This window comes from Anolis sagrei, chromosome 2, assembly GCF_037176765.1.
Source record: "Anolis sagrei isolate rAnoSag1 chromosome 2, rAnoSag1.mat, whole genome shotgun sequence".
Taxonomy (NCBI): Eukaryota; Metazoa; Chordata; class Lepidosauria; order Squamata; family Dactyloidae; genus Anolis; species Anolis sagrei.
In genome coordinates this window covers 143,444,760-143,472,319 of record NC_090022.1, presented here as the reverse complement: position 1 = coordinate 143,472,319, position 27,560 = coordinate 143,444,760, and the positions used below count along the sequence as shown (strand labels likewise).

Below are 27,560 nucleotides of genomic sequence, written 5' to 3'. Positions count from 1 at the left end.
GGTTGCTGGTAATGGGGCCCCAATTTGAATTGGAACTAAATACATTTGTTTATATCAGGTCCATCCCTGCTAGGACAAATTCATGTCAAACTTATCCCAATATCTTGGGGAAATTTGCACTTTCATTTCTCTGATCACCACTTGTATGACATGAGATTAATAGAGTCTTTGTGTTTACAGTTTGGGACTTCTTCAGTCTACTTCATAGAATCCTAGAATCATAGAGTTGGAAGAAACCTCGTGGCCATCCAGACCAACCCCCTACCAAGAAGCAGGAAAATCGCATTCAAAGCACGCCCGACGGATGGCCATCCAGCCTCTGTTTAAAAGCCTCCACAGAAGGAGCTTCCACCACACTCTGGGGCAGAGAGTTCCAATGCTGAACAGCTCTCACAATCGGAAAGTTCTTCCTCATGTTCAGATGGAATTCCTTTCCTGTAGTTTGAAGCCATTGTTCCGTGACCTAGTCTTCAGGGAAGCAGAAAACAAACCTGCTCCCTCCTATGACTTCTCCTCACATATTTATGCATGGCCCTCATCATGTCTCCTCTCAGCATTCCCTTCTGCAGGCTAAACATGCTTTAAGCTGCTCCTCATAGGGCTTGTTCTCCAGACCATTGATCATTTTAGTCGCCCTCCTCTGTACACATTCAATCTTGTCAACATCTCCCTTCAATTGCGGTGCCCAGAATTGGACACAGTATGATTCCAGGTATGGTCTGACTGAGAGAATAGAGGAGTAGCATGACTTCCCTGGATCTAAACACTAGACTCCTATTTATGCAGGCCAAAATCCCATTTTTGTTTGTTTGTTTTGTTTTTTTGATGCTGTATGACATTGTTGGCTCATGTTTAACTTGTTGTCCATGAGGACTCCAGATCTTTTTCACACATACTGCTGTTAAGCCACGCATCCCCCATTCTGTATCTTTGCATCTCATTTTTTCTAATTAAGCAAATTATCTTGCATTTTTCCTTGCTGAACTTCATTTTGTTAGTTTTGTCCCATCTCTCTAATCTGTCAAGATAATTTTGAATTCTGCTCCTGTCCTCTGGAGTATTGGGTAACCCTCCCAACTTGGTGTAGTCTGCAAATTTTATGATCATGCCCTCTAGCCCTTCATCTAAGTCATTAATAAAGATGTTAAACAGGACTGGGCCCAGGATGGAACCCTGCGGCACTCCGCTCGTCACTTCTTTCCACGATGAAAAGGAAGCAGTGGTGAGCACCCGTTGGTTGATACCATTTTCTTTAAACAAAAAAACAACCAAAGAAGCAATGTCCTTGCACTGTGAGTAAAGACAAATCTTGAGGTGGGGGGGGGGGGGGGAGATTTTGTGGAAATGAAAACCAAGTCAATATCCTTGAGAAACAGAGTGTTCTCTGATCACGACTTGCAACAGGAACACAGTGTCAATTTATAATGTTTGGATGTGTCGTTCCATCCTAGCCTATTTTAGGCATTCACTCAAAACCAGTGGGGGGATACTTCACAGGTGTATTACCTGTATTGTTCATTTCTTTGGAAAGATGTTACATAACACAGTTTGAAGTAAACAAATAGGTCCCTCAAGACTGGCCAACAGATGTAACCCTTGACTTTTATATCCAAGTCGGGCAAAACGAAAAGTCCATGGCTTTAATCACAGTACATTCCTGGGGAATCATATCAGGGCTTTGTATTATGTTAAAAGTTGTTTTTCCTTTGCTTATGGGGGTGGGAGAGAGAGACTTTGACACTCCTGCTTCCTTTTGTACTTAGATCAAATGTATCAAAGCTTTGTAGTTCCACCAGTCTGTTTAAAGGATGCAACTTTGCTGTCTGTGCCTATGAATTGGCTGGACTCTTGGTTTAGCTTGAGTTGGTGCCAGGGGAGTGAAAGCCCATGATGGCATGTTTGTTTCATCATTTTTGGTAGCAGTTCTAACCCTAAATATTTGCATCTCTCTTTATCAAGGGATTAAAGCAATTTCCCTATAAGGGAAAACAATAACTTCATTAATAGCATGACCCCAAAGATATTGTTCTCCCCTTCTGCAGAAAGTAGAATGTAAGATCGCCAAAGAAAGCTGACACTTCCTATGGTGATCCTACAAAGGAAGAGTTTGATGAATGACTAGAGAAAGGTAGCTTGTATTGTTGAAGGCTTTCATGGCCAGAATCACTGGGTTGTTGTTGGTTTTTCGAGCTGTATGGCTATGGTCTAAGAAGCATTCTAAAGCATACCTCTTTAAACATGTTTTACACAGACACAAAGTCCCAAACCAAAAAACATCAGTTGTGAAAAAAACCTTCAAGCCAGCAAACCAGAGATTTTCAAGGTAAATCTCACTTTCCATGTTATAATTTATTTCCACTTTTATTCTTTCCAAAACTTCCAATAAAGAAGCACATATATAATAAGGACAAAAATTCCCACCAGTTCAACTGTCAGTTTTCTGAAATGATGTCAGATCTGCACTCATTGGAGCTCTGCCTCTTGCAAGATGATGTGCAAAGGGAAACACAAAACTGGTTTGTGATCAGGAAACATCTGGCCAACCTTTTCATTCTCAAGCAGGTCATTGGCCATTTTCAGAGCTAATGGAACAGAAAAGTGTGGGAAGATGGAGACAGAGCTCTCAAATATCACACAGTCTAGCAGGCAACTGTAGAACATGAAAAAAGATGAGGAAATCTTTGCTTGCTGGTTTTTGGGGGGCTTGCTTAGAAACTGCAGCATGTGTTCCTAATTTTTAGTATCCAGTGCTGCATTTCATGCCTAGGATCCAACTGCAAGAGGAATAGAAAACAGATCTCTGCAAACCTGGTAATGATTTGGCTCCTCCAAAGCCATTTGCTGAATCAATTAGACACTGGATGAACACTAAGATCTAACTCCTACTGAACAGGAAAAATAAAAGGCTTTTAGAGTATGACATCCATATCTGCAGGGAATACGTTCCAAGGCACACACACACGAACACCTAACCCCATGAATAATAGTAATTTCTATGCTTTGACTTGGACCAGATGCATACCATAGGATCCTACTTGTGGACCTAGAGAAGACCACAAACACTTAACCCGTTGGTGGTGCAACGGGTTAAACCACTGTGCTGCTGAACATACTGACTCAAAGGTCGGCGGTCCGAATTCGAGAAGCAGGGTGAGCTGCCACTGTAAACCAACCTAGCAATTTGAAAACATGCAAATGTGAGTAGATCAATAGGTACCACTTCAGCAGGAAGGTAACGGCGCTCCATGCAGTCATGCTGGTTACATAATCTTGGCGGTGTCTACGGACAATGTGGGCTCTTTGGCTTAGAAATGGAGATAAGCACCACCCCCCAGAGTCAACCATGACTTAATGTCAGGAGAAACCTTTACTTTTACTTAAGACAAATTGTAGATATTGAACCTTTGGATAAGAGGGTCATATTATATTTTACAGTTCTGCATGCTACTCCTCACTTAAGTACAGCTGGTGTTGGAAAGAAATCAAATGCAAATCTTGATGTAATGCTGGTTCCTTTCTTAATTCCAAGGGAGGGTATAGCTCTTGGACACAAAACTCCAGGAGTCTTTTGGGAGATCAACCGTGTGTGCACGTCAGAACACAAATGTTTAAGAAAGACAATTAGACTCGGGAGGGATCCATATGTTGATTTGCTCAAAAGTTTATTTATTTAAAAAAAAACACATCAAACAGATAGAAAATGAAAAACAAAAAGTTTAATATGTTCCATTTCATATGCCTGGGAACTCACATGGCTCATGATTACCATCCCAGAAGGCAGATGTTACTCAGTGATATGTCAGGTTTGACTATCCATGAAAGTATCCAACTTTGGAAAGTACATCTTTAAACTCTCTGTTTGGTTTGAATTCAGGAAGAAGTTTTCCTCTTGCGATAAGTAAGGCATGCTTTTTGCATGCTTCTTAAGAAATTAGGCACTCCAGTCTGTAAGAAGAATGGCACTGCAGTTATCCCTCTGTAAATTATGGCCTACAAAGCAATGACTAATTCAATAGGGTTCATTATTTTAGCTGTGTTCCCCTACTACCCACCTACCCTATACAATAAAAACCGGAGGATCCAACAAATGTAGGCCCCCTTCTACACTGCCATATAATCCAGATTATAAAAGCAGATAATCTACAGTATCTACATTGAACTGGATTATATGAGTCTACACTGCCATATAATCCAGTTCAAATCAGATAATCTGGATTTCATATGGCAGTGTTAGTGGCCTAAGTGTCCATTAACACTGCCATATGAAATCCAGGTTATCTGCTTTGAATTGGCGTATATGGCAGTGTATACATATAATCCAGTTCAAAGCAGATAATCTGAATTTTATATGGCAGTGTAAATTGAGCCTTAGGCCCCTTATACACTGCCATATAAAGTCCAGATTGAGATACATCCATCTGTCAAAGCTGGGACAAGCAGAGAGAGATGTAAGCTAGTTAGGGTCAGACAGAATTTAGATGTTTTAAGTAAATAATCTTTTGACCGTCTCCTGATTTAATAAACAATTTTTGTATTATACCTTTGGGCCTCTGAAACAGTACAATAATGCTATAGGGTGTGGATGAGTGAGGCAGCAATGGACAAGTGAAGTCTCTCACACAAGAACCCTGGGTGCATCTAGAACAAGTGGATAACTTTCACAAGGGATCATTATGAACAGGTGAAAAAAGTCAAAAGATATGGACTAAATTCACAAATTAAGTAAATCAAAGTATATTTAAAGATCTACAACAGCAAGACGGCAACAGTGCTGCGTGCACTCACATGAGCATAATGATTCAGTTATAGGTTACTGCAAACAACTATTGTTGGGAGACATGACATCTGTTATGTAAGAAAGACAAACCATAGTGCAGGACAGACAAATATAAAAAGAGTAGCATACCAGTGATTTATTTCTATGCCAAAAAGATTTTAGAATCAGTTTCTCACACTAGCAAGCACATGGCAGTGGGTAATGGAATTAAAATAAAAACAATCTGGATTGTTGCTCTAGGCTCCACTCTTCATCTTCCAGTAATTAATTTTCCCAACAGAGAACCGAGTAAGACCAATATTGATATTGTTGGCTCCCTAGAGATTCCAACACTTTGCTTACCTTGGTTGCCCAGTTGACAAGCCAGGAAGGAAGCTTGCCACCAGGATCATCAAAGTAGGACATGAAAACTTTAAAACAAAATGGAGAGAAATAAACAAAATGCAGTCAATGATCTTCCATTTTAGAATGAACTTTTTTTTCTTTTATGTCCACTTGATGGATACCCCAATAGCACATTAAATTTCAGACTAGGACCAGATGTTGTCTGAATCCCATGTAAAATTCAATGAAGTAAGGCCATGCTAAATGTTTCATTCGGGACCACTCTAGGTTTCTAGATAGCTTTAAAAAACCAGGGGCATCTAGAACCTATCTTTTTATTACTGTTATAGATTTTTCACTTTTCCAATAAATGGTAACAGGTATTTACTAAAGCACATTATTTCTGAACAGCCTGTACATATCCATCCATTTTTCCCTCTCACCCCAGAAAACCTTCCTTCTCTTTCTGCTCGACAGCACAAAATGTTTACACATTCAAAAGCTGATCCAAGTTTGAATTGCACATTATCCAAGTATGAATTGCACATTATCTAATCCCAAGGCAAAAGTTGCAAAAGGCCAAGGTGAAAACAATGTTTTCCCCCACTGCCTTCTCTCCAGCAAACCTTTTATATGTTCATGCCTTGTACAAGTAACATTGAAAAGTCTTATGAAAATCTTTGTAAAGGTCATTCCTAGTTTATTGCAGCAAAGAAATGTTTCTAAGAGCATTTCACCGCTGCTGTTTGCTGGTTCCCTAGAGGTTGATGGCTAGACAATCCCATATTCTTCTCTGTCATGCAGTATGGGCAAGAAGCTGAGAATGCAACAACAAATGCATTTTCCCTCAAAACTGAATTTGAAAGAACGTTACAGAAAATTGGTGTGGGATACTTGTTCCCATCACCAAAACTACAGTATCAGATTCAGATTCAGATTCAGAAGATACCTAGAAGCTTATTATGTCAATGCTATTTGAAATGATAGTCTTTGGGTCAATAAAACTAACACTGCTACCTCACACCAATGGCTTTAACCCATTATAAATATGTTAAAAACCACTGGCTCCGAAACAAATATTTTGGGGGACTAGTCAAGTCTTCCATTACACCATCCAATCCTAACTTAGAAATGTAAAAAAAATTATTCTAGGTAGATATAACTAAACATTTATTGATTTCTTACCTTTGGACCCTTTCTTGCCATCACTTTGAAAGGCCACACTTTGTCTATAATTCTTTACCCTAACAATCCCATTCTTTTCTGGGAATTTAGGAGAACTGGCACTTTTAGCCAATATGACATAGAGCTTCTGTCCATCAACTTCCATATCTTGACGCTCATGAATAAAAACATACTGAGCTAAAGTTGAAGAACTAATCAGGATTTAAAAATATAGCTACAATATGTATTGATGTGGAGAGAGATCACACCTATATTAAAACATTGTGTAGAAGAAATGTTTTTCTCAACAATACACATCTAGGTCCTACTTTTTCAGTGGTTCTCAACCTGTGGGTCCCCAGGTGTTTTGACTTACAACTCCCAGAAATCCCAGTCAGCTGACCAGTTGTTATGATATCCAGGAGTTGAAGATCAAAACATCTGGGGACCCACAGGTTGAGAATCGCTGTTGTAAGCATTCATTTGTCCCTAACTTAAACTATCAGAACCATGTTGTGAACAATTAAGACCTGCATCACAGTTTTCAGCTACAAATATTAGAAGAAAACTTTAATTGGTGTCGTGTTGTATGGTTTCACATCCTCTGAAGATGCTAGCCAAAGATGCAGGTGAAATGTCAGAAGAAAATGCTGCTAGAACAGCCCCTACAGCCCAGAAACCACAAACACTCCAGTGATTCTGGCCGTGAAAGCCTTCGCCAATACATTAAACTTTAATCCAAAACTCGAAAGGATACATCTCTGTTTGTCAAGGGAAAGGGGAACTTCACTTCCCAGTGAATCACTGTTCTGCCATCACGTGTGTCTTCATGTAGCTCTAAAAATAAGAGGATGAACACATTAGATTGTGTTTGGCTTAGCTATGGACTATGAAACATACGTGTGTATATAACCGGACTTCAGTCAAACCCAAGGGAGAGTCGGTTGCCTGTCAAAGTGCAACAAAAGACAGTATATAGTTGAAACCAAGTAGAAGTCAACATCTGAGGCAGCAATCAAGGAACAGGACAGGAGCCAAGGCAGGGCTCTCATTCCAGAGGCAAACTTCTCCATTGTGAATCTAGGGATTTATGCATTATGTAATCCATACATTACAGGGGGCCCTTTTCAGAGGTCTTAAGGGTACAGGAGCCTTGCAAAAGTGGGAAAAAACCAAACATCTAATGATTCCCCAAATGTTACGTAGGACACACAAAAAGTCCCTGTATCGGTAGGGTCCCCCCCCCCCACATGTTCCCTTGCACATCCATCCATCAAAGTGAACGAGTATGTAAGGGAGTGCATACATGGTTCATTCCTGCCAAACCACCACTTTTATTTCCTCTCAATGAACAATGGACACCAGTATTATCAAAGGGGAAGGATAGAGATATGTAACTCATGTTTTCAGTAGCATCTCCATTAATCCTCAATGCTTTTCTATACCTGGGAATGCAGGGAGAAAAAATTCAGTAGTGGTTTCTTTTCTGATTTGAACTTACATTACCTTACCATTGTGTGTATCACATTACTCTAAAAATATATAAAATACAGTTTTAAAAAACGTTTCTATAGAAGTGTTATAAAGTCTTTATATAATAGCTCTTAGTATTATGGCATCCTTTCCTTCAGAAAAAAGGTCACATCGTGGCTTTGGGACCAAGCATTCGGGCAGCTGACTGAACAGTAACTGCAATGACTCATGGAATTGGATAATAGATAGTCCTCAGATGGGAACTTTGGACTCTGACTTGGATTTGAGATTGGGCTTGGCTATGTTTTAATATTTTAAAGTTCTGATGTTTTAATGTATATTTAGAATTAATTGTTTGTTTAATGTTAATTTGCTTTGTATTGTGACTGTTTGTTAGCATCTAATGGCTGCCAGTTGTAAGCCGCCCTGAGTGGCCCCTCGTGGGGTTGAGAAGGACGGGATATAAATGTTAGAAATAAATAAATAAATAAATTGTGCCATGGTACTGATAAATAAAGTAAAACATCCATCTTCAGTAGGTATCAAACAAAAAAGAAATACCTTACGATAGCTTCCACGCAATCTAGGTAATGATTTTTTAAAAATCATTACCTTGATTTTTATCCTGCCTTTCTCCAAAACAGGGTCTCAGTGCTGCTCGACACTGAAACATAGACTTATTTTTATACAAATAAAATACCATCTGTTGGGCAACCTAATCAAAAAGACGTAACAGGTATCCTCAAAATATAGAGCTTTCCCCTAAATAATCTCCTTTCCTTTACTAACTAAAATAGAGAGCTCCAATACTCATGGGTCATTCAGAATATGCCCCCTTCTCCATTAAGATTAATGGAGAGGGGGGCATATTCTGAATTTTTGTATAACCAACATTATTAGGCCACTAACTAGCTGTGGAAAAGTAGACAAAAGTATTGCTATAATATTATTTGTTACGATTGACTTGTTTTCAAAATTTTGGCCCAAGGCAGTGTGCAGAATTTAAAATAATACATCTAAAAGTAATAGGTCACAACTCTCAAAAGCACAGTGTAACTGATTCTTTTATAAAAGTTGAGACCCATAACAGCGAAAGGAGAGGGAAATATCTTTTGGAAATGATTACTGAAAAATAGGTAGATGCAGAGGCGGCCCTATGTAATTTTCAACGGTAAGCAAACAGTATTTTGGTCCCGTCCCCCCCCCCCCCCCCCGCAACCAATCACTGATATATATTTTCTGTTCGTCGTGGGAGTTCTGTGTGCCATATTTGGTTGAATTCCATCATTGGTGGAGTTCAGAATGCTCTTTGATTGTAGGTGAACTATACATCCCAGTAACTACAACTCACATATGTTAAGGTCTATTTCCCCCCAAGAGCACCTCAAGAGCACCCCTGGGCAAAATCAATTATACTGCAAATGCTTACTTTGCGTAATGGGTTGAGCCGCCCCTGGGTAGATGTCAGGCTTGTTTGAGGATAGTGTTTTAAAACCGCAGTGCCATGCCAAAAAGAACTTACTTCAAGCATCCAGAGGTGTTGTTTCTCAAATTGGGAGCCTCACATCTAAAAAGTCATAATGCTGGTTTTATTCTGTTTCATGCTGTCATTATGTATTTTAATGTGTCATATTTTAACTACATTGAATGGATTTGTCCCCATGTAAGCCACTCCGAGTGCCTTCGAGAAGATGGAGGAGGGATATAAAAATTTAATTATTATAGAAAATCATTGTTTGCCTGATAAACCACTTTGTGGTGTGTGTGTGTGGTTTTTTTTTAAATATATATAAAATGCAGAAATAATGACATACAGAATAATTTTGCTAATTGATACACTTGTCAGACAGCCAATATGCTTCTTTTGAGAGAGAGAAAGGAAGGGGTCTATTGGCAAAATAACAAATTGTTTCTCAGGAATATCACACAACCTACATCATTTTATAAGTAATGTGAGTAATGTGAGCTACATCATTTTATAAGTAATCTGATCTGTCTCAGAATGCAATAAGATGCCACAGAATATCACATTTTCCACCAGAGGTCACTGGAGTATTAACTTAGTGCCATTAGGCATCCTATTCAGTTTCTTTCTTAAGTTGTAAAAAAAAATCAAATTCAAAAGTGAAGGCGTGAGATGGAAAAGTCCTATCTCATATATCCAATTTAAGGGATAATAGAGAAGCACTTCTTCAAATAATAGGGTGAGTTCATTCTTCATTTTAACAGATGATTTTTGTTCATAAGAAACTTATACCATTTGATAAGACATGACACTTTCAGGTCATTCCATTATTCAGTTCGCTCTTTCGCTCTGTGTTCATTACATCCTCTTTCCCAGCATGTGGGAAGGAACTACGGATTGAGATGGGGTTGCTGGTTGACATGTCAGGTATCTCTAATGTTTTTCATTCTACAGCAAGCTTCCTGTCATATGATTTCTGGTGCATCTAATGTCTTTATTCACCTCTTATCATAAATTAAAAACATGTTTTGAAAAGTGTTCACGTCCTTTCCAAACATTTCACTGTCACTATCAGCAGATGGTAAATGTTGTCTATTTGAATTTTTTTTTAAAAAAAAAATGTTCAGTAACAAGCTGCAATTATTAATATTACATAGATACTTCTGTTCGTGTATGGAGATATTTCAGCTCTGGCTTTCCAGCAGAAACCTTCTGTCACACTATAAACATTACGTAAACAAGGAACTTGGGGAGGAGTTATCTAGGAGAAAGGCACCAAATCCCATCCCATCTTAAAAACTAAATAGTCATCCCTAATTAGAACTTAGATGTGAGACAACCATTGTATACCAGTTGCTGTAAGCTATATTTCAGGGGAAGCAACTGGCAAAACATTTCTGAATATTCATTCCCTTTAAAAAACTATGAAAATTATGGGGTCACCTAAGTCAACAGGTGATTTGATGGTACACGCACAAATTACTGAGAAGCTTGGGTCCCTTCCACACAGCTGAATAAAATCCCACATTTTCTGCTTTGAACTGGAATATATGGCAGTGTGAACCCAATTCAAAGCAGATACTGTGGGATTTTTTGCCTTGATATTCTGGGTTATATGGCTGTGTGGAAGGGCCCTCAGTCAGACTAAGATTTCACCTCTCTCTGTCTACATGAAGAGTTTTAACACTTGTTCAAGTGCAGGTAGGAACATGCATTGGAATCCTGCCCCTAGGTTTTGGTATACAGTCTGATATTTCAATAATTAATAGCTACAGATGTTAGAACAAATTAACATTGTCGATCATGGAAATGTTCACATTGGGAAAAGTATCCTTTTTAATAGTTTTCTTTGAATAATGAATTTAACAGGGTATGTAATGTTGCCACTCATTTGGTCTCTAGTATTCTTTAATGTTATATACATCCTTAACCTGCAAAGTCTGAGGGAAGCACAATATATTTAGTACACATCAAAACCTTTTGGTTTTTGCCCCAAATGTCCAGTCTTTAGAATTAAGGCATACACTGGAAACATATCAGTATCTGCCTTTCTAAAAAATATAATGCACAACACTAATCTGAAACAGAACAGATGTTTCATGTTAATCTTACCAAATTTCAAAATATGTGCAATATCCTACAAATGCAACACTGGGGCATTTACAGGACAGGACATTTACAACCTCTTTCCCATCATGTCAGGAACACAGGTTTATCTCACCTTCTTTTGTGACTGTGGTAGACTAATGTAAGAAGATAATGTGCGTTTTCTCATATTTCTTGTTGCAGTTTGAAATCAAGAAGGAGAAATATTAAAATAAGATGCTATTTGTAACAAATGGTTATCTGGCATTATTTAATGATGCCAAGATCAGTGTGCTATTCTAATGTTTTGCAAAAAAAAACAAAAACAAAAACAAACCTCCAAATATACCAAAGTATGTATAGGAAGCTAAATCATCACTTCCAAAAAAATGGAAAGCCTGGGATAGATGATTCTTCCAACTTTGGGATAGCTGTATAAGCATTAATTTCTATAAAAATAACATTCTTTTTACTATCTATGCACCACCCTAGGCAGCTTACTACACTTTAAAATCCTATTATCATAGAGTACAATTAAGAAATGTTGAAAATGCAACTGAAGTAGACACACAGATGAACATTATTTTGACATAATACTTAGAGTAGCAAATCCTACTGGAAGAAAAGGCATCTTTATCAACAGACAGCCAGGAAGTGAATCATACTGTTTGACTGATAAAGTATTTCACAACATTGATTCAACCACATTATAAACCAACTGCAATTTCCAGACTCTTCAAAGAATCTCTAAATACTGTTGGAGTGCAACTCTCAGCATTCTTCGCTGTTTTCTATTCTGACTGAGAGAATTGTGATTTGCAGTCCAACAATAGTTGTATGAGCCCCTAACTCTCATTCCAATGCACAGAAATCTGCAATATAACAGAGCAGAACTTCTGTGTTCATCTCTGCCATTTGTAGATTAATTAAGTTGGTGTTCAAGCAAAACTGTGAAAAATTCTAACAGAATCAAGGTAATTTCCAGCAGAATTCAATATATTCTTCTACTGCACATGTGCCTAACTTGCTGCCATATTTCAACTAACATGATACTGAGCTTGAGCTCATGCAAAATATATGAGAAATTCTGACAAATATGAAACAATTTAAATTCCATCAGTGGGTCTTTATATACTGGTGTTCCCACATCTACAGTCTGTTCAACTTATTTGAAAATAATGATGTTGAAGAATCCTAGAAATGATCATGGTTGGAGGAAGGAGAAGAGAAAAATATGAACAATTGAAATTATGTTTATCCTTCTTAATGACATTGCTGAGTTAATGACTAACCTTTAAGAAACTCATCCCATTTTATTCTGTAGTGTAAATCCATATAAACCTCAGCGCACAGGTCAGGGGGACAATTTTCAAGCGTTCCGTAGATTTTATACTCATATAGTCCTGATTTCTGGAGAAATAAATAAACAGAAAAGTTAGATGGAGGCAGTTGGAAAATCAGAAGTGTCCATGATTACCTCAAACATTTGCTTTTTAATACCTCCAGTGGCTGAGTCACCTTTGGGCTGATATGGATGGGATACAAATGTTGTTGTAAATAAATATTTTCTTTGTGCATCAACAGCTCAAACATATAAAAGGTGCTCTGAGATGTTTATTTGAAAGAAAAAAATGAACTCATTGCATAAAGATCTTGATGAGTATTTTAAATATATTGTCACACAATCAATAGTTTGTGTGACATTGGATGAACAGTATTTTTATTTTCTATCCTCCCTGCCCTACAGTTCTCAGAGAATCTCAAAATCTACTTTGGTAGGCCCCTCAAACTCTGTAAAATATTTAAGTGCCATGAAAGGATATGGGGAAATCTGGCTGGATCTACACTGCCATGTTATATAGTTAGAAATGTATTATGTGATCAATGTAGACCCGTTAATGGATTCTGAACTGCATTATATGGAGTGTAGATCCAGTCTAAGGAACAGGGATAAGCTTTGCCCATTATACCAGTCAATGGAAAAATGAACACAATAAGTACAATCTCTCTCTAGGCTACAATTTTTATTTTATAATTTGAAACTTGAAATCAACCAGTTTGCCAAAAGCAATTTATCCTACACAAAACCTAATGTGTACACTGTTGCCCTCTCTTCCTTTTCCAAACATCTGTGTATGTCCTATATACAACCGGGATGTAGATAAGATTAGAGACTACCATAAAATGAAGATTTTATTTCCATCTAGAATACAATTCTTCAAAAGAAACTCAGCATGGATTAGATTTCTATTATGATGCTCAACTGTAACATTAAACACACTGTACATACACAATTATTCTTATATTACAATTCCTCAAACTACCTCATGCCCCAGATGAAGAAATCTTATAATTTCTCTCCACCCCCCTCCACCCAATATCATATTTAAACAACAAAATGGGCACAGGATTAAACTTAGATCTGGGGATAACTTGAGTTTCTGATCCCTGTTGATAACAGGGTGACTTGGATGGGCTCTCCATTGTAGAAACAACACTTTGGCTGCCATGGCTCAATGCTAGAGGATCCTGGGATTTGTAGTGTGGTGAAGAACCATCACCCTTTGGAAGAGAAGGTGAAAGACCTTGTAAAACTCACATGTTTCTACAGCAAGTATGGGCAAACTTTGGCCCTCCAGGTGTTTTGGACTACCAGGTAAGCTTTTAACAACTTTGTGGCTTCGTGGTGGCTGCATGTCATTCTGATTGTTATCAGGACGGCATGTAGACACCCACCCCCTGGAAGCCCAGAGGTTTTTTTGGGGGGGGGGGAAGGTGGACTTAAATCAGAACTGAATCAGGTTTTTTAAACCCGCTTCGGTGTGCATTTAAGTCTTGTGTGGAAGCACCTTGAGATGGAAAATGTTAGGAGCCTATAAAGAATGTCTGCCTTGAGTTCTTTTTAAAAACATTTTCTATGTATTCGAGGAATTATTTTTAAACAATCAATCCCGTTGGGGAGATACATTTTGAATGACATTATAATGTCAATGAAACAATGTGTTGAGTGTGTTACACAGCAATCAATACTTTTGAAGGTCACAAACCTTATCAGAACTGAATGAGATGAGCATGTTCTCCTATTCTTTTTGTCAGGGCAAAATAAATATTCATGGAATGAAATAGAAGTTATGAAGATGAAACTCATGCATAAATATGCTGCAAAGAGAAAGTACTAACAAGAAAAGTGTCTCAAATAATGTTTAAGCTCAGGGGAAAACAGGGAATAAAAGAGTTTTCAAAAACGATACAGCTTCCAAGGACACATACTGCATAGCAAGAGAGAAACAGAAAAATCTCCCTGTGGCTACACTTTGAGCATCCTGTTCACTTCTCCAACCTGCTCAGGGATACCAAAATCTAAACCTTGAACCAAGAGTTCAGTTTCCTATCTAGTCTTAACTTCCTCCTAGTAAACGTAAAGAGAGCAGTGGAAAGAAAAACGGAATCTGCTGTGCACCCCTATGGTTAAGCAAGACAAAGTCCAGCTGTTAGAACTCACTCTCATCTCTTCTCAAATCTGGGAAACGGAAGACTAAAAGAAATAGAAGCTGCAAGTTCACAGAGGCTTCATGGTCTTGAAATACAGAATGACAGAAGTAGAACGATTGTGAAACACGGGGCAATTGTCTCAAACAGATGCAGAGAAAAAGGCAAAACTGACAAAAAACAAATGAACACTAATAGGATTGGAGCTCCCAGTGACGCAATGGCTTAAACTCTGTGCCGGCAGGACTGGAAATTGACAGGTCGCAGGTTCAAATCCAAGGAGAGCATGGATGAGCTCCCTCTGTCAGCTCCTGGTCCCCAAATGGGGACATGAGAAAAGCCTCCCACAAAGATGTCAAAGCATCGAAACATCCGGGTGTCCCCTAGGCAACATCCTTGCAGACGGCCAATTCTCTCACACCAGAAGCAACTTGCAGTTTCTCAAGTCACTCCTCACACACACACACACACGCACACAAAACTAATAGGATTTAAGATATGTGGCTCAACAGTGCTACACATGGAAAGAAATTTGGGATAATTGTCCATTATGAACATGACCCAGCAATGCGATTCTGTAGCAAAGAAGGCAAATAATATTTTAACCTGAATTAATAGGATTTTAGTTTCGAAGACAAACTAAGTAATAGTCCCGCTATATTCTGAAATAGTCAGGCATCATCTGAAGTAGCATCCCCAGTTCTGGTTGGCTCCTTTTTCAAAGGATGTAGACCAGTGGTTCTCAACTTGTGGGTCCCCAGGTGTTTTGGCCTACAACTCCCAGAAATCCCAGCCAGTTTACCAGCTGTTCAGATTTCTGGAAGTTGAAAGCCAAAACATCTGGGAGCCCACAGGTTGAGAACCACTGATGCAGAGAAATTGAAGCAAGTTCACTGAAGACAAAAGGGATGATCAGTGCTATGGAGAACAAAACATATGAGGAAAGGTTGAAGAAGGCGGGCATGTTCAGCTTAGTGAATAGAAGACCGAGGAGTGACAGGACTGCACTCTTTTAAATACGTCCATGGCTGCCAAAAAGAGGAATGCTCAAGCATGTTCTCTACTGTTTCATTATAGTCAGGGAGAGATGTATTTGCTGAATTACATTTTGCCAGGCACATAAACTTTCCTACGAATGAAGATAAAGTCTAGTGTCTGAAATTATGTCTTGTGTTTGCATTGGAACAAAAATACCTGCAAAAGTCTCCTTTTTAAAGGAACGCCAAAAGAAGTGCAATATATACATACGCATATTGTTTCCAAAAGTGCTGAGCTCAGGTCTATATACTGTATATACTCGAGTATAAGCCTAGTTTTTCAGCCTTTTTTAAGGCTGAAAAAGTCACCCTCAGCTTATATCAAGTCAAGGTTATTTATTATTTTACTCTGTTATTATTATTATTATTATTACATTTATGATTTTACTCTATTATTATTATTATTATTACTACTACTACTACTACTATTACTTTACTTTGTCATTGTTATTATTAAATTTATTATATTACTCTATTTATTATTGTTACTATTACATGTATTATTCTATCATTATTGTTGTTATTACAGTTCCATTATTTTACTCATTATTATTATTATTATTATTATTATTATTATTATTATTTGAAACACAACAAGATGAGCACAGCAGACACTCTGCTGGCTGTTGAATTGGATCACACGTCGGACACTTCATGAGGGGCTAGGACTGTGTGTTGTATCGGCGAATAATGCTTGCAAATCCCAGTAAGGTGGCCTTCTGCAGCTGGCAGATTATTGTTATTATTATTATTACATTTATTATGTTATTATTATTGGAAGAATACGTATGCATATTTACACTGAAGAAGGTTAGAATCATGGTTATCTTAAATCACAGTTTTATGTAAATATTCAAAAACATTTAACCTACTAATGCCTCAATTAATGCAAATGTATTGGTATCTATTTTTATTTTGAAATTTACCAGTAGCTGCTGTATTTCCCACCCTTGGCTTATACTCGAGTCAGTATGTTTTTCCAGTTTTTTTTTTTTTGTGGTAAAATTAGGTGCCTCTGCTTATATTTGGGGCGGCTTATACTCAAGTATATACGGTAATTGGGGTCCTGTCACCTGCCCTAGGAAGAAACCCTAGGCACTAAACAAAATAAACATAGGGTGGCTATTACAGAGAATGGGGTCATTAATGTCTAAGTAAACTACATACAACCTTCATGTTAAGAAACTGAAGATAGAGAAGAGCAATGGGGGGTCATCTTCAAGCTATAGATCACAGAAGCATCTGGATGGCCACTGACGGAAGCAGGATCCTATTCACCAAGACTTCATCAAGGAAAGGAGGGCCTTTAACACAGCTTGTATATGGTGGGGTTATTTCGATGACAGTTTTTCAATTCTTGGGCAAAAGTTGTTGGCATCCCTTTTCTCTTATTTAAACAACAAAGTGGGTACAAAATTAAACTTAGATCTGGGGGTTGTCTTGAATTTCTGATTGTCCTTAATGCGTTGATAGCAGGGTGCCTTGGATGGGCTCTCCATTGTAGAAACAACACTTTAGCTGCCATGGCTCTATGCTAGTGAATCCTGGGATTTGTAGTTTGGTGAAGAACCAGCACCCTTTGGCAGAGAAGGAGAAAGACTTTGTAAAACTCCTGTGATTGTACAGCAGGCATGGGCAAACTTGGGTCATCCAGGTGTTAGGAGTTGTGGGAGTTAAAGTCCAAAACACCTGGAGGGCCAAAGTTTGCCCATGCCTGTTCTACAGCCCTGAGCCAGGGTTGTTCCAGTGGTTTCAAACTACATTAATTATACAGTATAGACTAGAGGTCCTCAAACTAAAGCCCGGGAGTCGGATATGGCCATCCAAAGTCTATAGACTATAGTATAGATGTTCCACTTTTGGTGAAGGCATACATCACAAAGGGTTGTCAGAAGTTGCCTTGATGGCACTAATCTGCTTATGGTGTTATTTATGAAGCCTGACTGAATTATATGTTTTAGCCAAGGTTGTTCAATTATTCTATTTTTAACTGTTTATTGACTGTTTGTTTTAATTGTCTTCTTACTGCACACGGCATTGAATGTTTGCCATTTTTTCTTTTTGGAAGCCACCCTGAATCTCTGTGAAGATGTTGTATTTTATTATATAGCAGACCTATCATTATGTTAGGCCACAGGCATGTTAGGCCACAGGAAAGGACAAACCTAGGCCCTCCAGGTGTTTTGGACTTCAACTCCATCAGGATCTTAGGAATTGTGGGAGTTGAAGTCCAAAACACCTGGAGGGCCCAAGGTTGACCATGCCTGTGTTGGGGGTGAATAGAGGACTTGCTCCTACTTCTTCCCGCAGGGCTGTTATCACTATGGAAACAAGCCTCTCAGGCAAAGGGGGAGGGAGACAGAGAGGCCTCCTTTTATCTCTGCCCCCGTTTCCATGGTGACGTCCCTCCCCCTCGGGGGCTTGAGTACTACAAGTAGGCCTCTTTCTTTCTCTCTCTCTCTCTCTCCCTCGCACGTGGCCTCACACCTCTTCTCGGTGGCGGTAAATGTTGAAGCCCATGGACTGTGCTATGAGCTGCCAGGAGGGGTCGGCCCCTTCGCTCGAGCGGGTCAACTCGCGGCCAATGGACAGGAACTGCTCGTTGGTGAAACTGCGGGGCGGCTGTTCAGAGCGATTCCGGACTGAGGCCGAGGTGGAGGCGGCAGCCGGGTTGGCGCTCCCTCCTCGGGACATCCCCGCCACCACCAAGAGCTGTGGAGGGCACATGGGCCGGGCGCTGCTAAGGGGGCTCCATGGGGCCGAGCCTCTTCGGAATCCAGAGAAGGAGACAGAGATCCAGCGTAGAACATGGAGCCCCGCTTCGGAATGAAGGCGCTTCCGAGCTTCCTACTCAGCCAGGAATGTGTGCGGCTGCTGCTGCCGCCTGTCTTTCAAGGATCATCTACTCCAGGAATGGGCAAACTTGGGCCCTCCAGGTGTTTTGGATTTCAACTCCCACAATTCCTAACAGCCTCCTGGATGTTAGGAATTGTGGGAGTTAAAGTCCAAGACACCTTGAGGGCCAAAATTTACTCATGCCTGTTCTACAGCCCTGACTCGGGGTTGTTCCAGTGGTTTCAAACTAATTATACAGTATAGACCATAGGTCCTCAAATTAAAGCCCGGGGGTTGGATATGGCCCTCCAAGATCATTTACCTGGCCCTCACTCAGAGTCAACCTAAGTCTGAAACAACTTGAAAGCACACAACAACAATCCTATCTCATCAGCCAAAAGCAGGTGCACACTTCCCATTGAAATACTAATAAATTTATATTTCTTAACATTGTATTGTCAAAAGCTTTCATGGCCAGAATCACTGAGTTGTAGGTTTTTTCAGGTTATATGGTCATGGTCTAGGGGCATTCTCTCCTGATGTTTTGCCTGCATCTATGGCAAGCATCCTCAGATGGTGCTTCTTTTTTGAGTCACACTGTTTACAGAAAACCCACACACAGAGATAGATATCTACATAAAAAACTTCAACCATCACCCAAGTAAAAAAAAAAAAGAAGCACCATTAAAGCCTTGGCAGAACGTGCAAAAAGAATCTGTGAACCCCACCTCCTCCAAGATGAACTGAACCACCTACAGGCCAATGGATACTCCAGCTCAGACATCAGAAGAGCTGCAAGACTGAACACAAACCACGAGAGTAAAGACAAAGACCCGCCCAGAGGAAAAGTGTTCTTGCCATACATCAAGGGAACCACTGACCGCATAGGGAAGCTGATGAGGAAACACAACATACAAACTATCTACAGACCCACCAAGAAAATCCAACAAATGCTATGTTCAGCAAAGGACAAGAGGGATCCTCTCACTTCTGCAGGAGTCAGGCATGTAGCCGAGGGGGGGGGGCTTGCTGGGTTTAAGCCCCCCCCCCCCAAAATTCTCATGGTGGTCCGCAAGAAGGTCTTACTGGTACATTATTTAAACTATTATGTTATTCATATCATGATCTGATCACCATGCTCAATATATCCCATATGCATGGGGGGTATTGGGGTAACAATAGAAAAGGTTTGCTAGGGTAGACCCTCTTTCACTCAGACTCAGCCCCCCCCCGAACCAAACTCACCCCCCCCCCCCGAATCGAAATCCTGGCTATGGGCCTGGCAGGAGTCTATCGTGTACCATGCAGCTGTGGACAAGTCTACATAGGGACCACCAAACGCAGTGCCCAAACAAGCATCAAGGAACATGAAAGGCACTGCAGACTACTTCAACCAGAGAAATCAGCCATAGCAGAGCAACCTGGACACAGCATTTTATTTGAGAACACAGAAATTCTGGACCACTCTCACAACCACCATGTCAGACTACACAGAGAAACTATTGAAATCCACAAGCATGTGGACAATTTCAACAGAAAGGAGGAAACCATGAAAATGAACAAAATCTGGCTACCAGTATTTAAAAAACTCTAACATTACAACAGCACAACAACAGAGAGGAAGCAGGCAGGGACATCTAATTACCTCTTAACAAAAGTTTTCTCTAGGCACTGTCAGGCCATTATATGCTAATCAAGGTGGTCAGGGTAGAGAAAGGCGGGATATAAATAGAGTAAATAAATAAATAAGCCCACAGAACCTGTTTCCCTACATTCGGTACTGAAAAGATTATTCTTTTGATTAAAACAGGAGTCCACAAACTTTTTAAACAGAGGGCCAGGTCACAGTCCCTCAAACTGTTGGAGGGCCAGATTATAATTTGGAAAAAAAAATGAATGAATTCCTATGCACGCTGCACATATCTCATTTGTAGTGTAAAAACACTTAAAACAATACAATAATTAAAATGAAGAACAATGTTAACAAATATAAACTTATTAGTATTCCAATGGGAAGTGTGGGCCTGCTTTTGGCTGATGAGATAGGATTGTTGTTGTTGTTGTTGTTGTTGTTGTGTGCTTTCAAGTCATTTCAGACTTAGGTTGACCCTGAGTGAGGACTGAGTAAATGACCTTGGAGGGCCACATCCGGCCCGCGGGCCTTAGTTTGAGAACCCCTGGATTAAAATGTGGTAAATCTTCCAGAGTGGTTGTGCTGATCAGATATTTTATTTGTATTCACTGTAAGTCTTACACTCTTCTCTTTTGAAGAATTTCAGTAATCAGTGTGTGTTCTCTTGCAAAGTGATGTGAAAGCAATATTTCTGTAGCCAGTAGTCATCTCCTTATGTTGTTATATATTGTTGCTCAAACCTGAAGCCATTGCAACAGGGTAGAAGAAATATAAGGAATAGAGAGAAGAAACTAAGCTTTACAACAGAATAGATTTATATTTCCTCCAGCGTAATTCCTCTCCACTTAGGACAGTATGTTTACTAGAATATATTTATGGAAGATTGGCGTAATTGTTTTAATTCCCAGCCTTGATTAGTATTTGCTGCCCACAAAAGACAGATGTGTACATAAAATTTGGATGTTCACTTGGTTTAGCAAATTCCACCCAAGAAACCATATTTTGACCTAATCTACAAATATAGCAAAAATCGAGCAGATGTAAAAGCTTGTACAATGAATTGTCCCAAATTAAGATGGCAGCCAGAGATTGCCATTTGGAGAAAAAAAGAAAAACCTTGTTCTGGTAAAAAAAATGAGGAATTTCTGCAAAAAGAAAGGTAACACATCTAAGGATGGGCGTGGCTAGAGGAATTCTCTTGTATAAAGGCATTTGTCACTTGTGGGAACTATTCACCCTCAAATTCCACTCTGTGTTTCTGCTGAGAAATTGCCAGTTATGACCCGCTTATTTTTTGTAATGAAATTGGCACGTTGTCTAGTGTGGAACCCTGTGTTACCAGAACACTGTGATGCATTGATTTCCTGAACAAGCATTCCTACTAATTGGTTACTGAGACAATGGGAGCAGACTGATTTGTCATTAAATAGAATCCTGATTCAGATTTAGAAATAGAGCCGAAAATCTTGAGTCATACACACCACTCCCATATGTGCTTGAAAATGTTTACCTACATAAAAGCATGGGAACAACATTACAACTTTCCTGGAACTTTGTGGGAAGGTGAAACTTTGCTTGCTCGTTACCGGAAATAACGAATTGGAAAATAATAATTATGTAATGCTATAGTACAGTTGGGAATACCAAATAAATGCTGTAGTATGACATTTAATGCTGCAGTTGAAGCTAGGATAACGTTTTGGTGTTTTTTGTTTTTTTGGGTTTTTTTTGAGGTTGCCATGCCCAAAATCTTTTCTAAGCTCTAGTTCTAGCCAGGTTTTCCAAAAGATTTCACACAAACCCACAAGATGTCTCCTCATTTGTGGTCATTATACACCAGTGGTTCCCAACCTGTGATTTGTGAACCACCAGTGGTCTGCAAAAACTAAAATATGGCCCGCTGCCTCACTGTTAATACACCATTGCAACAGACTATGGCCCCTTCCTTGGGGCCATGCAGCTGTGGCGAGGAGACAAAAGAAAGCAATTAGAGATAGGTTTTTTGGGTCTCGTCCTCTACCTTTTGTATTTTTTTTCAACCTCAGCCCCCTCCCCTTATTTTTTTTTTTACAGAGTCTTAACAAAACACACAAATGATAAGATAGCCCAAACAAAAAAAAATCTTTGATTTGAAGCCTGTTCCTGGGGTTATTTGGGATGCTGATTCAGAAAATTGCATTGGACAGACCACGTCAGCTCTAGATTATTAAGTATAGTTTTCTGTGGGAGAGCAGATGGCAACTAATGGATGGCATATGTACTGTATCAGAAACCAGAACTGATGTGGTCTATCCAATGCAATTTTCTGAATCAGCACCACAAATAACCAAACTGAACCTAAAGCTGATATGTAACCCTTTGGTTCTAATGTTGGAAAGTGGTCCCTGATCACGTGGTCCTTAGGCAAAGTTGTCCCTGGTCAGGTGGTCCCTGGTCAAAGTAGTCCCTGGTCAAAAAAAAGGTTGGGAACCACTGTTGAAGATGGTCAGATCACAATGAGCAGTTCTGTGGTAGATTCAACCATCCCTCTTCATTTTCAAAAATGCTGCTTAGCAAAAGTCAATAAAATCCTTCTCTTTGGTCAATTCATATCTTTTTTCGTACCGTGCATATAGAAGAATGCATGCATCTGAGGCAGAAACTTCTTTTTCCCTCACTTTTAGAGTAAAGATGTCATGCCATAGATTCACCACCGCTGCTATAGACTATTGTACATCAGTGTGGTAAGAAAAGGCAAAGAGGTAAAATTGGTATTAGGATGTGCATGCTGATTTGCTATATCTGCAGGGACTCTATTATAAATAAATTGGAACATTAGTTTGAGTGGATCTTAGGTCCCAGCAACAATGACCATTTAATGCAGTTTCAAACTGGTAATGAAGAAAGTGGTTTTGCTATGTTTGTTATTACATGAGAAATCCTGGAACTAGTTTGAGACCTGAGTGGTGATTCCACAATTTACAGAGCACTGGTGCACGTTGGGAACTTTCATGCACTTTGGTGGGAATTTGTCATCGTCAGGCATCACATTTTGAAGCTTGCTTTGAGCTGCATCAAATGGTCGGTGTATATGAGGTCCTAATCTTGAGCTCAGTATCTGAAACTGCAGTGGAAAAACAGTCTGCACATGCTACTTTTTAAAGATACAATTTCAAAACATAGATTTAAAAAATATATTATTTGGGGGGCGGGGGGGGGGGGGGGGGACAAATCCAAAACTGTCATCTCAATCCAGTGTCAGCTGTTTCAGTTCCAGACTCTTTACATCCATATAATTAAAAGAAGTCATTTGGGTTTCAAATGGTCTTTTCTTTTTGGCATTCCCACAAAGTACAGCTACTCAAAACAAATCATAATTATAAAAAGTTCCACCCTCTTAGTTCTCCAGGAAAAGAACCTCTGGGGGTGGGTGGGTGTTATACAAAAAGGGAGTTTATTAATTCCAGGCACCGGCTTTATTGGCTCTGGCAAACATGAGAAATTAAAGACTTGCTCCTTGCTTTTACACACAGACCTCCTTATTCTTCCTCCTGGCCCCTGCTGGGAGTTTCCCACTTTGAACTTCTCTGTGCGGCTTGTGAAAGAACAAATACCTCCTTTTTCCAAGTTGGTTTCTGTAAGCATTTGCTCAGGCATTTTGTCCAGCAGAGTCACGATCCCTCTCGCCCTCCACACAAAAACACGCCACAAAAAAATTGCTGCTTCAGTTTTTGGTCCAGAAACCACGAAATATTTAGGGTGAGCTTGAAGTTTTGTCAAGGTCAGGAACTGTAATCGCCAGGACTCCAAGTCAGCAAAAAGCCTCTTGTCCCCAAAGCCCCATCATCCTCAGAGCAGCCAAGAAAGTCTAGATATTAATTTGGGATTGTATCTTTCAGCTCTTGTTTAAAAGGGGGGCTATGAAGGTGTCTTGTATAAAAGAGCCCCTTTGCAAAGACAAACATCACCAGTATTTCCTTGGGGCAGGAAAGCAGAGAGCAAGTTCTTCCAAAATTGTCTCCAGATTTTAAAATCAGATAATTATAGAGTTGGAAGAGACCACAGGGGCCATCCAGTCCAGGAACACACAAAGCACTCCTAACAGATGGCCATCCAGCCTCTGCCTATAAATCTCTAGAGAAGGAGACTCCGCCAGACTCTGAGGCAGAATAATCCATTGTCCAGCAGCTCTTTCTGTCAGGAAGTCCTTCCCAATGTTTAGGTGGAATCTCTTTTCCTGCTATTTGAATCCATTGCCCCATGCCCTAGTCTCCAAAGCTGCAGAAAACAAGCTTGCCCACTTCTCAGTGCAACATCCTTTCAAATATTTTGATATAGCTATAATGCCCCCCCCCCCCGCCCCCAGTCTTCTTTTTTCCAAGCTAAAGATACCAAAAATTGCTACTTGTAGAGCTTGGGTTCTAAATTTTGATAATTTTGGTTGTTCTTCTCTGGATGTGTTTGAGCTTGTCCACATTTTTCAGAACTGGGCATGGTATTTCAGATGAGGTCTGGCCAAAATAGAATAGGGAGGGACTAGACTAGACTATCGCAACACTTCCTGTTCTTGCAACCTAGAATTGCATTGGCTTTTTAAGCTAATGCTTCTCACTGTTGACTCATCTTTAGTTTGTGATCTATTAAGACTCCTAGATCCCTTTCACACATACCGTTTTCAATCCAAATGTTGCCCATGCCATATCTGTGTATTTCATTATAATTGCCTAAATGTAATACCATACATTTTTCCCTGTTTAAGTCTTCTGAGTAATGGTAAGTTTCAGGACTACATTTCTTGGTGTGGCAAACAGCTGACATTGCTACTTCCCACAAGTATTGTGGAAGTGAAAGTAAAATCTCTTTGATTTAGGCTTTTAAGGTAAAGGTAAAGGTTTCCCCTTGACATTAAGTCTAGTTGTGTCCGACTCTGTGGGTTGATGCTCATCTCCATGACTAAGCCAAAGAGCCAGCGTTGTCTGTAGATGTCTCCAAGGTCATGTGGCCAGCATGACTGCATAGAGTGCTTTTACCTTCCCGCCAGAGCAGTACCTATTGATCTACTGACATTTGCATGTTTTTAAACTGCTAGGTTGGCAGAAGTTGGGCCTAACAGCGGGAGCTCACCCCGCTTCCCGGATTTGAACTTTAGCTCAGCAAGTTCAGCAACTCAGCCACTGTGCCACTGGGGGCTTCATGCTTTTACTTGTAGGTAAATACATGAAATTGCTAGGTGTTGTGATTTAACATTTCATCAAATGTCACCAAAGAAAAGAAAATTGTACATGGCAAATAAAGGAGCTGGTGTCTGGTCCCCTCAGACTTGCCTCCTGGAATGGATGATTTCTATTTAAAAGCAAAGAAATGTAAAAGAAAGGGACTTCATTCCTTGAGTCCATATTCTCATGAAATGAGACATGTTATACATGATGAAGTTCAGCCTCGTTTCCTAGCAGGAATCAGGCAAGCAACCAGCCAAGCCTCCCCCTTTCCTATTCTGTCTGTTGGCATTCTGTGGCCAACATATCTGGTCCTTCTATTTTGTGAGTTTTTTTAAAAAAAAACTTTTGCATGACCCATGTTTCTCCTTGCCTTGCTTGATACCTTGCTCTTCGTTTTGGCTGCCTTTCTGTCACCACTCACCACCTGAGTTCGCTATTCGAGGAAGCGATGATAAAAAGGAAAATATGCCAGTGGTATTCCCTCCAACTCCTTCGTAAGAAATAGATCTGCTCCCTCCTTCCAGCATTCTGGCTCATGGGGCCAAGCAAAACTCAGCCCTTATGTAAGCAGCCTTCCTGAGAGTAACTTGTCCTGGTCAATAATAGATAATTCTTGAGGGCGGGTGTCTTGCGAGAGAAAAAAAGACTGTGATTTTCTAAAGAAAGTCTGTATCTACACTTCTTTGGGAGACCCATGGAAGCTGTTCAGGACCCTGAACGAAAGCGCATCCGGTTTGTTTTCAACTAACGGAAACAAATATTGGGGGAAAAAGAGCTATTACAGGTTTTTCTTGTCAAGATTTGTTTGCCATTGTCTTTCCTTGAGGCTGAGAGAGTGTGATTTTTCTAGTGTCACCCATGGGTTTCCACAGCTGTGGAGGGATTTGAACCCTGGTCTCCCAAAGTCCTAGTTTAACACTCAAATTACTATTCCAGATCTCTCATCTATTTATATAGGAGCCCCCAGTGACACAATAGATTAAACCCTTGTGCCGTCAGGACTGAAGACCAACTGGTCGGAGGTTTGAATCTAGGGAGAGCGCAGATGAGCTCCCTCTGTCAGCTCCAGCTCCCCATGCAGGGACATGAGAGAAACCTCCCACAAGGATGGTAAGACATCAAAAACATCCGGGCGTCCCTTGGGCAACGTCCTTGCAGATGGCAAATTCTCTCACACCAGAAGTGACTTCAGTTTCTCAAGTCACTCCTGACATGAAAAAAAATCGTTTTAGATAGTGCACTCCAAGTGAGCAAGGCTCATAATTATTTATTTATCGTGTCAGGAGTAACCAAACATTTGTATTACATTTTTTAACAAACAGACAGACAAAACACAAAGTTTGCAAGCTTGGTAGTTGATTATATGTCCTTTGACCAATATCTGGCCAATAGGAGTGTCTCTGGTGTTGCTGCAAGAAGCGACCAGAAGTGAAGGCTCATAATGTACGTTGTTTATTTACTTATTCCATTTGTGTCCTTCTTTTCCTCTAATGAGTTTCTTTGTAAAAAAGAGGCTTGCTTTGGGTCTCTTTAGAAAGATAAAGCAGGATAGAAATAGTAATAATAACAACAACAACAACAATTCTTGCTGCCCAAGAACAGGCAATTAGAACAAATGCCATCAAAGCCAGAAATGAAAAATCGATGACAGAGCCCAAATGTAGACTCTGCAAGGAAGTAGAAACAATAGATCACATTGGGTTGTTGTAGGTTTTTTCGGGCTATATGGCCATGGTCTAGAGGCATTCTCTCCTGACTTTTCGCCTGCATCTATGGCAAGCATCCTCAGAGGTAGTGAAGTGTTTTGGAACTAGGAAAAAGTGTTTATATATCTGTGGAATAACCAGGGTGAGACAAAGGACTCTTGTCTGCTGGAGCTAGGTGTGAATGTTTCAGCTGATCACCTTGATTAGGATATAATGGCCTGACAGTGCCTAGAGCAAACTTTTGTTGAGAGGTAATTAGATGTCTTTGTTTGTTTTCTCTCTGTTGTTGTGCTGTTGTAATAGATCACATCCTCAGCTGCTGTAAGAAGATTGCGTAGACAGACTACAAGCAGAGGCATAACACCTTTGCTCAG

The 27,560-nt window shown here is 39.8% G+C and overlaps 1 protein-coding gene across 1 annotated transcript; it reads right to left on the bottom strand.

The window, feature by feature from the left end:
* Positions 1-3,747: 3,747 nt before the first annotated feature.
* Positions 3,748-18,508, bottom strand: PCTP (phosphatidylcholine transfer protein). Its single transcript, XM_060760937.2, has 6 exons — positions 18,302-18,508; positions 12,581-12,698; positions 7,023-7,102; positions 6,287-6,458; positions 5,120-5,187; positions 3,748-3,945 (listed from the first exon to the last, which is right to left on the bottom strand). The coding sequence occupies exons 1-6, from the start codon at positions 18,506-18,508 to the stop codon at positions 3,871-3,873; spliced, it is 720 nt and encodes a 239-aa protein (XP_060616920.2). The 3' UTR covers positions 3,748-3,870.
* Between the last annotated feature and the right edge of the window lie 9,052 nt (positions 18,509-27,560).

Excerpts from the sequence above, each read along its gene's own strand:
- PCTP (XM_060760937.2), bottom strand. The coding sequence starts at position 18,508 with ATGTCCCGAGGAGGGAGCGCCAACCCGGCTGCCGCCTCCACCTCGGCC. Across the intron at positions 6,459-7,022 it reads TTCCCTTGACAAACAGAGAT|TATGTTTTTATTCATGAGCG; the intron begins GTATCCTTTCGA and ends ACTTTAGCTCAG. Across the intron at positions 3,946-5,119 it reads TTGTCAACTGGGCAACCAAG|ACTGGAGTGCCTAATTTCTT; the intron begins GTAAGCAAAGTG and ends TTCTTCTTACAG.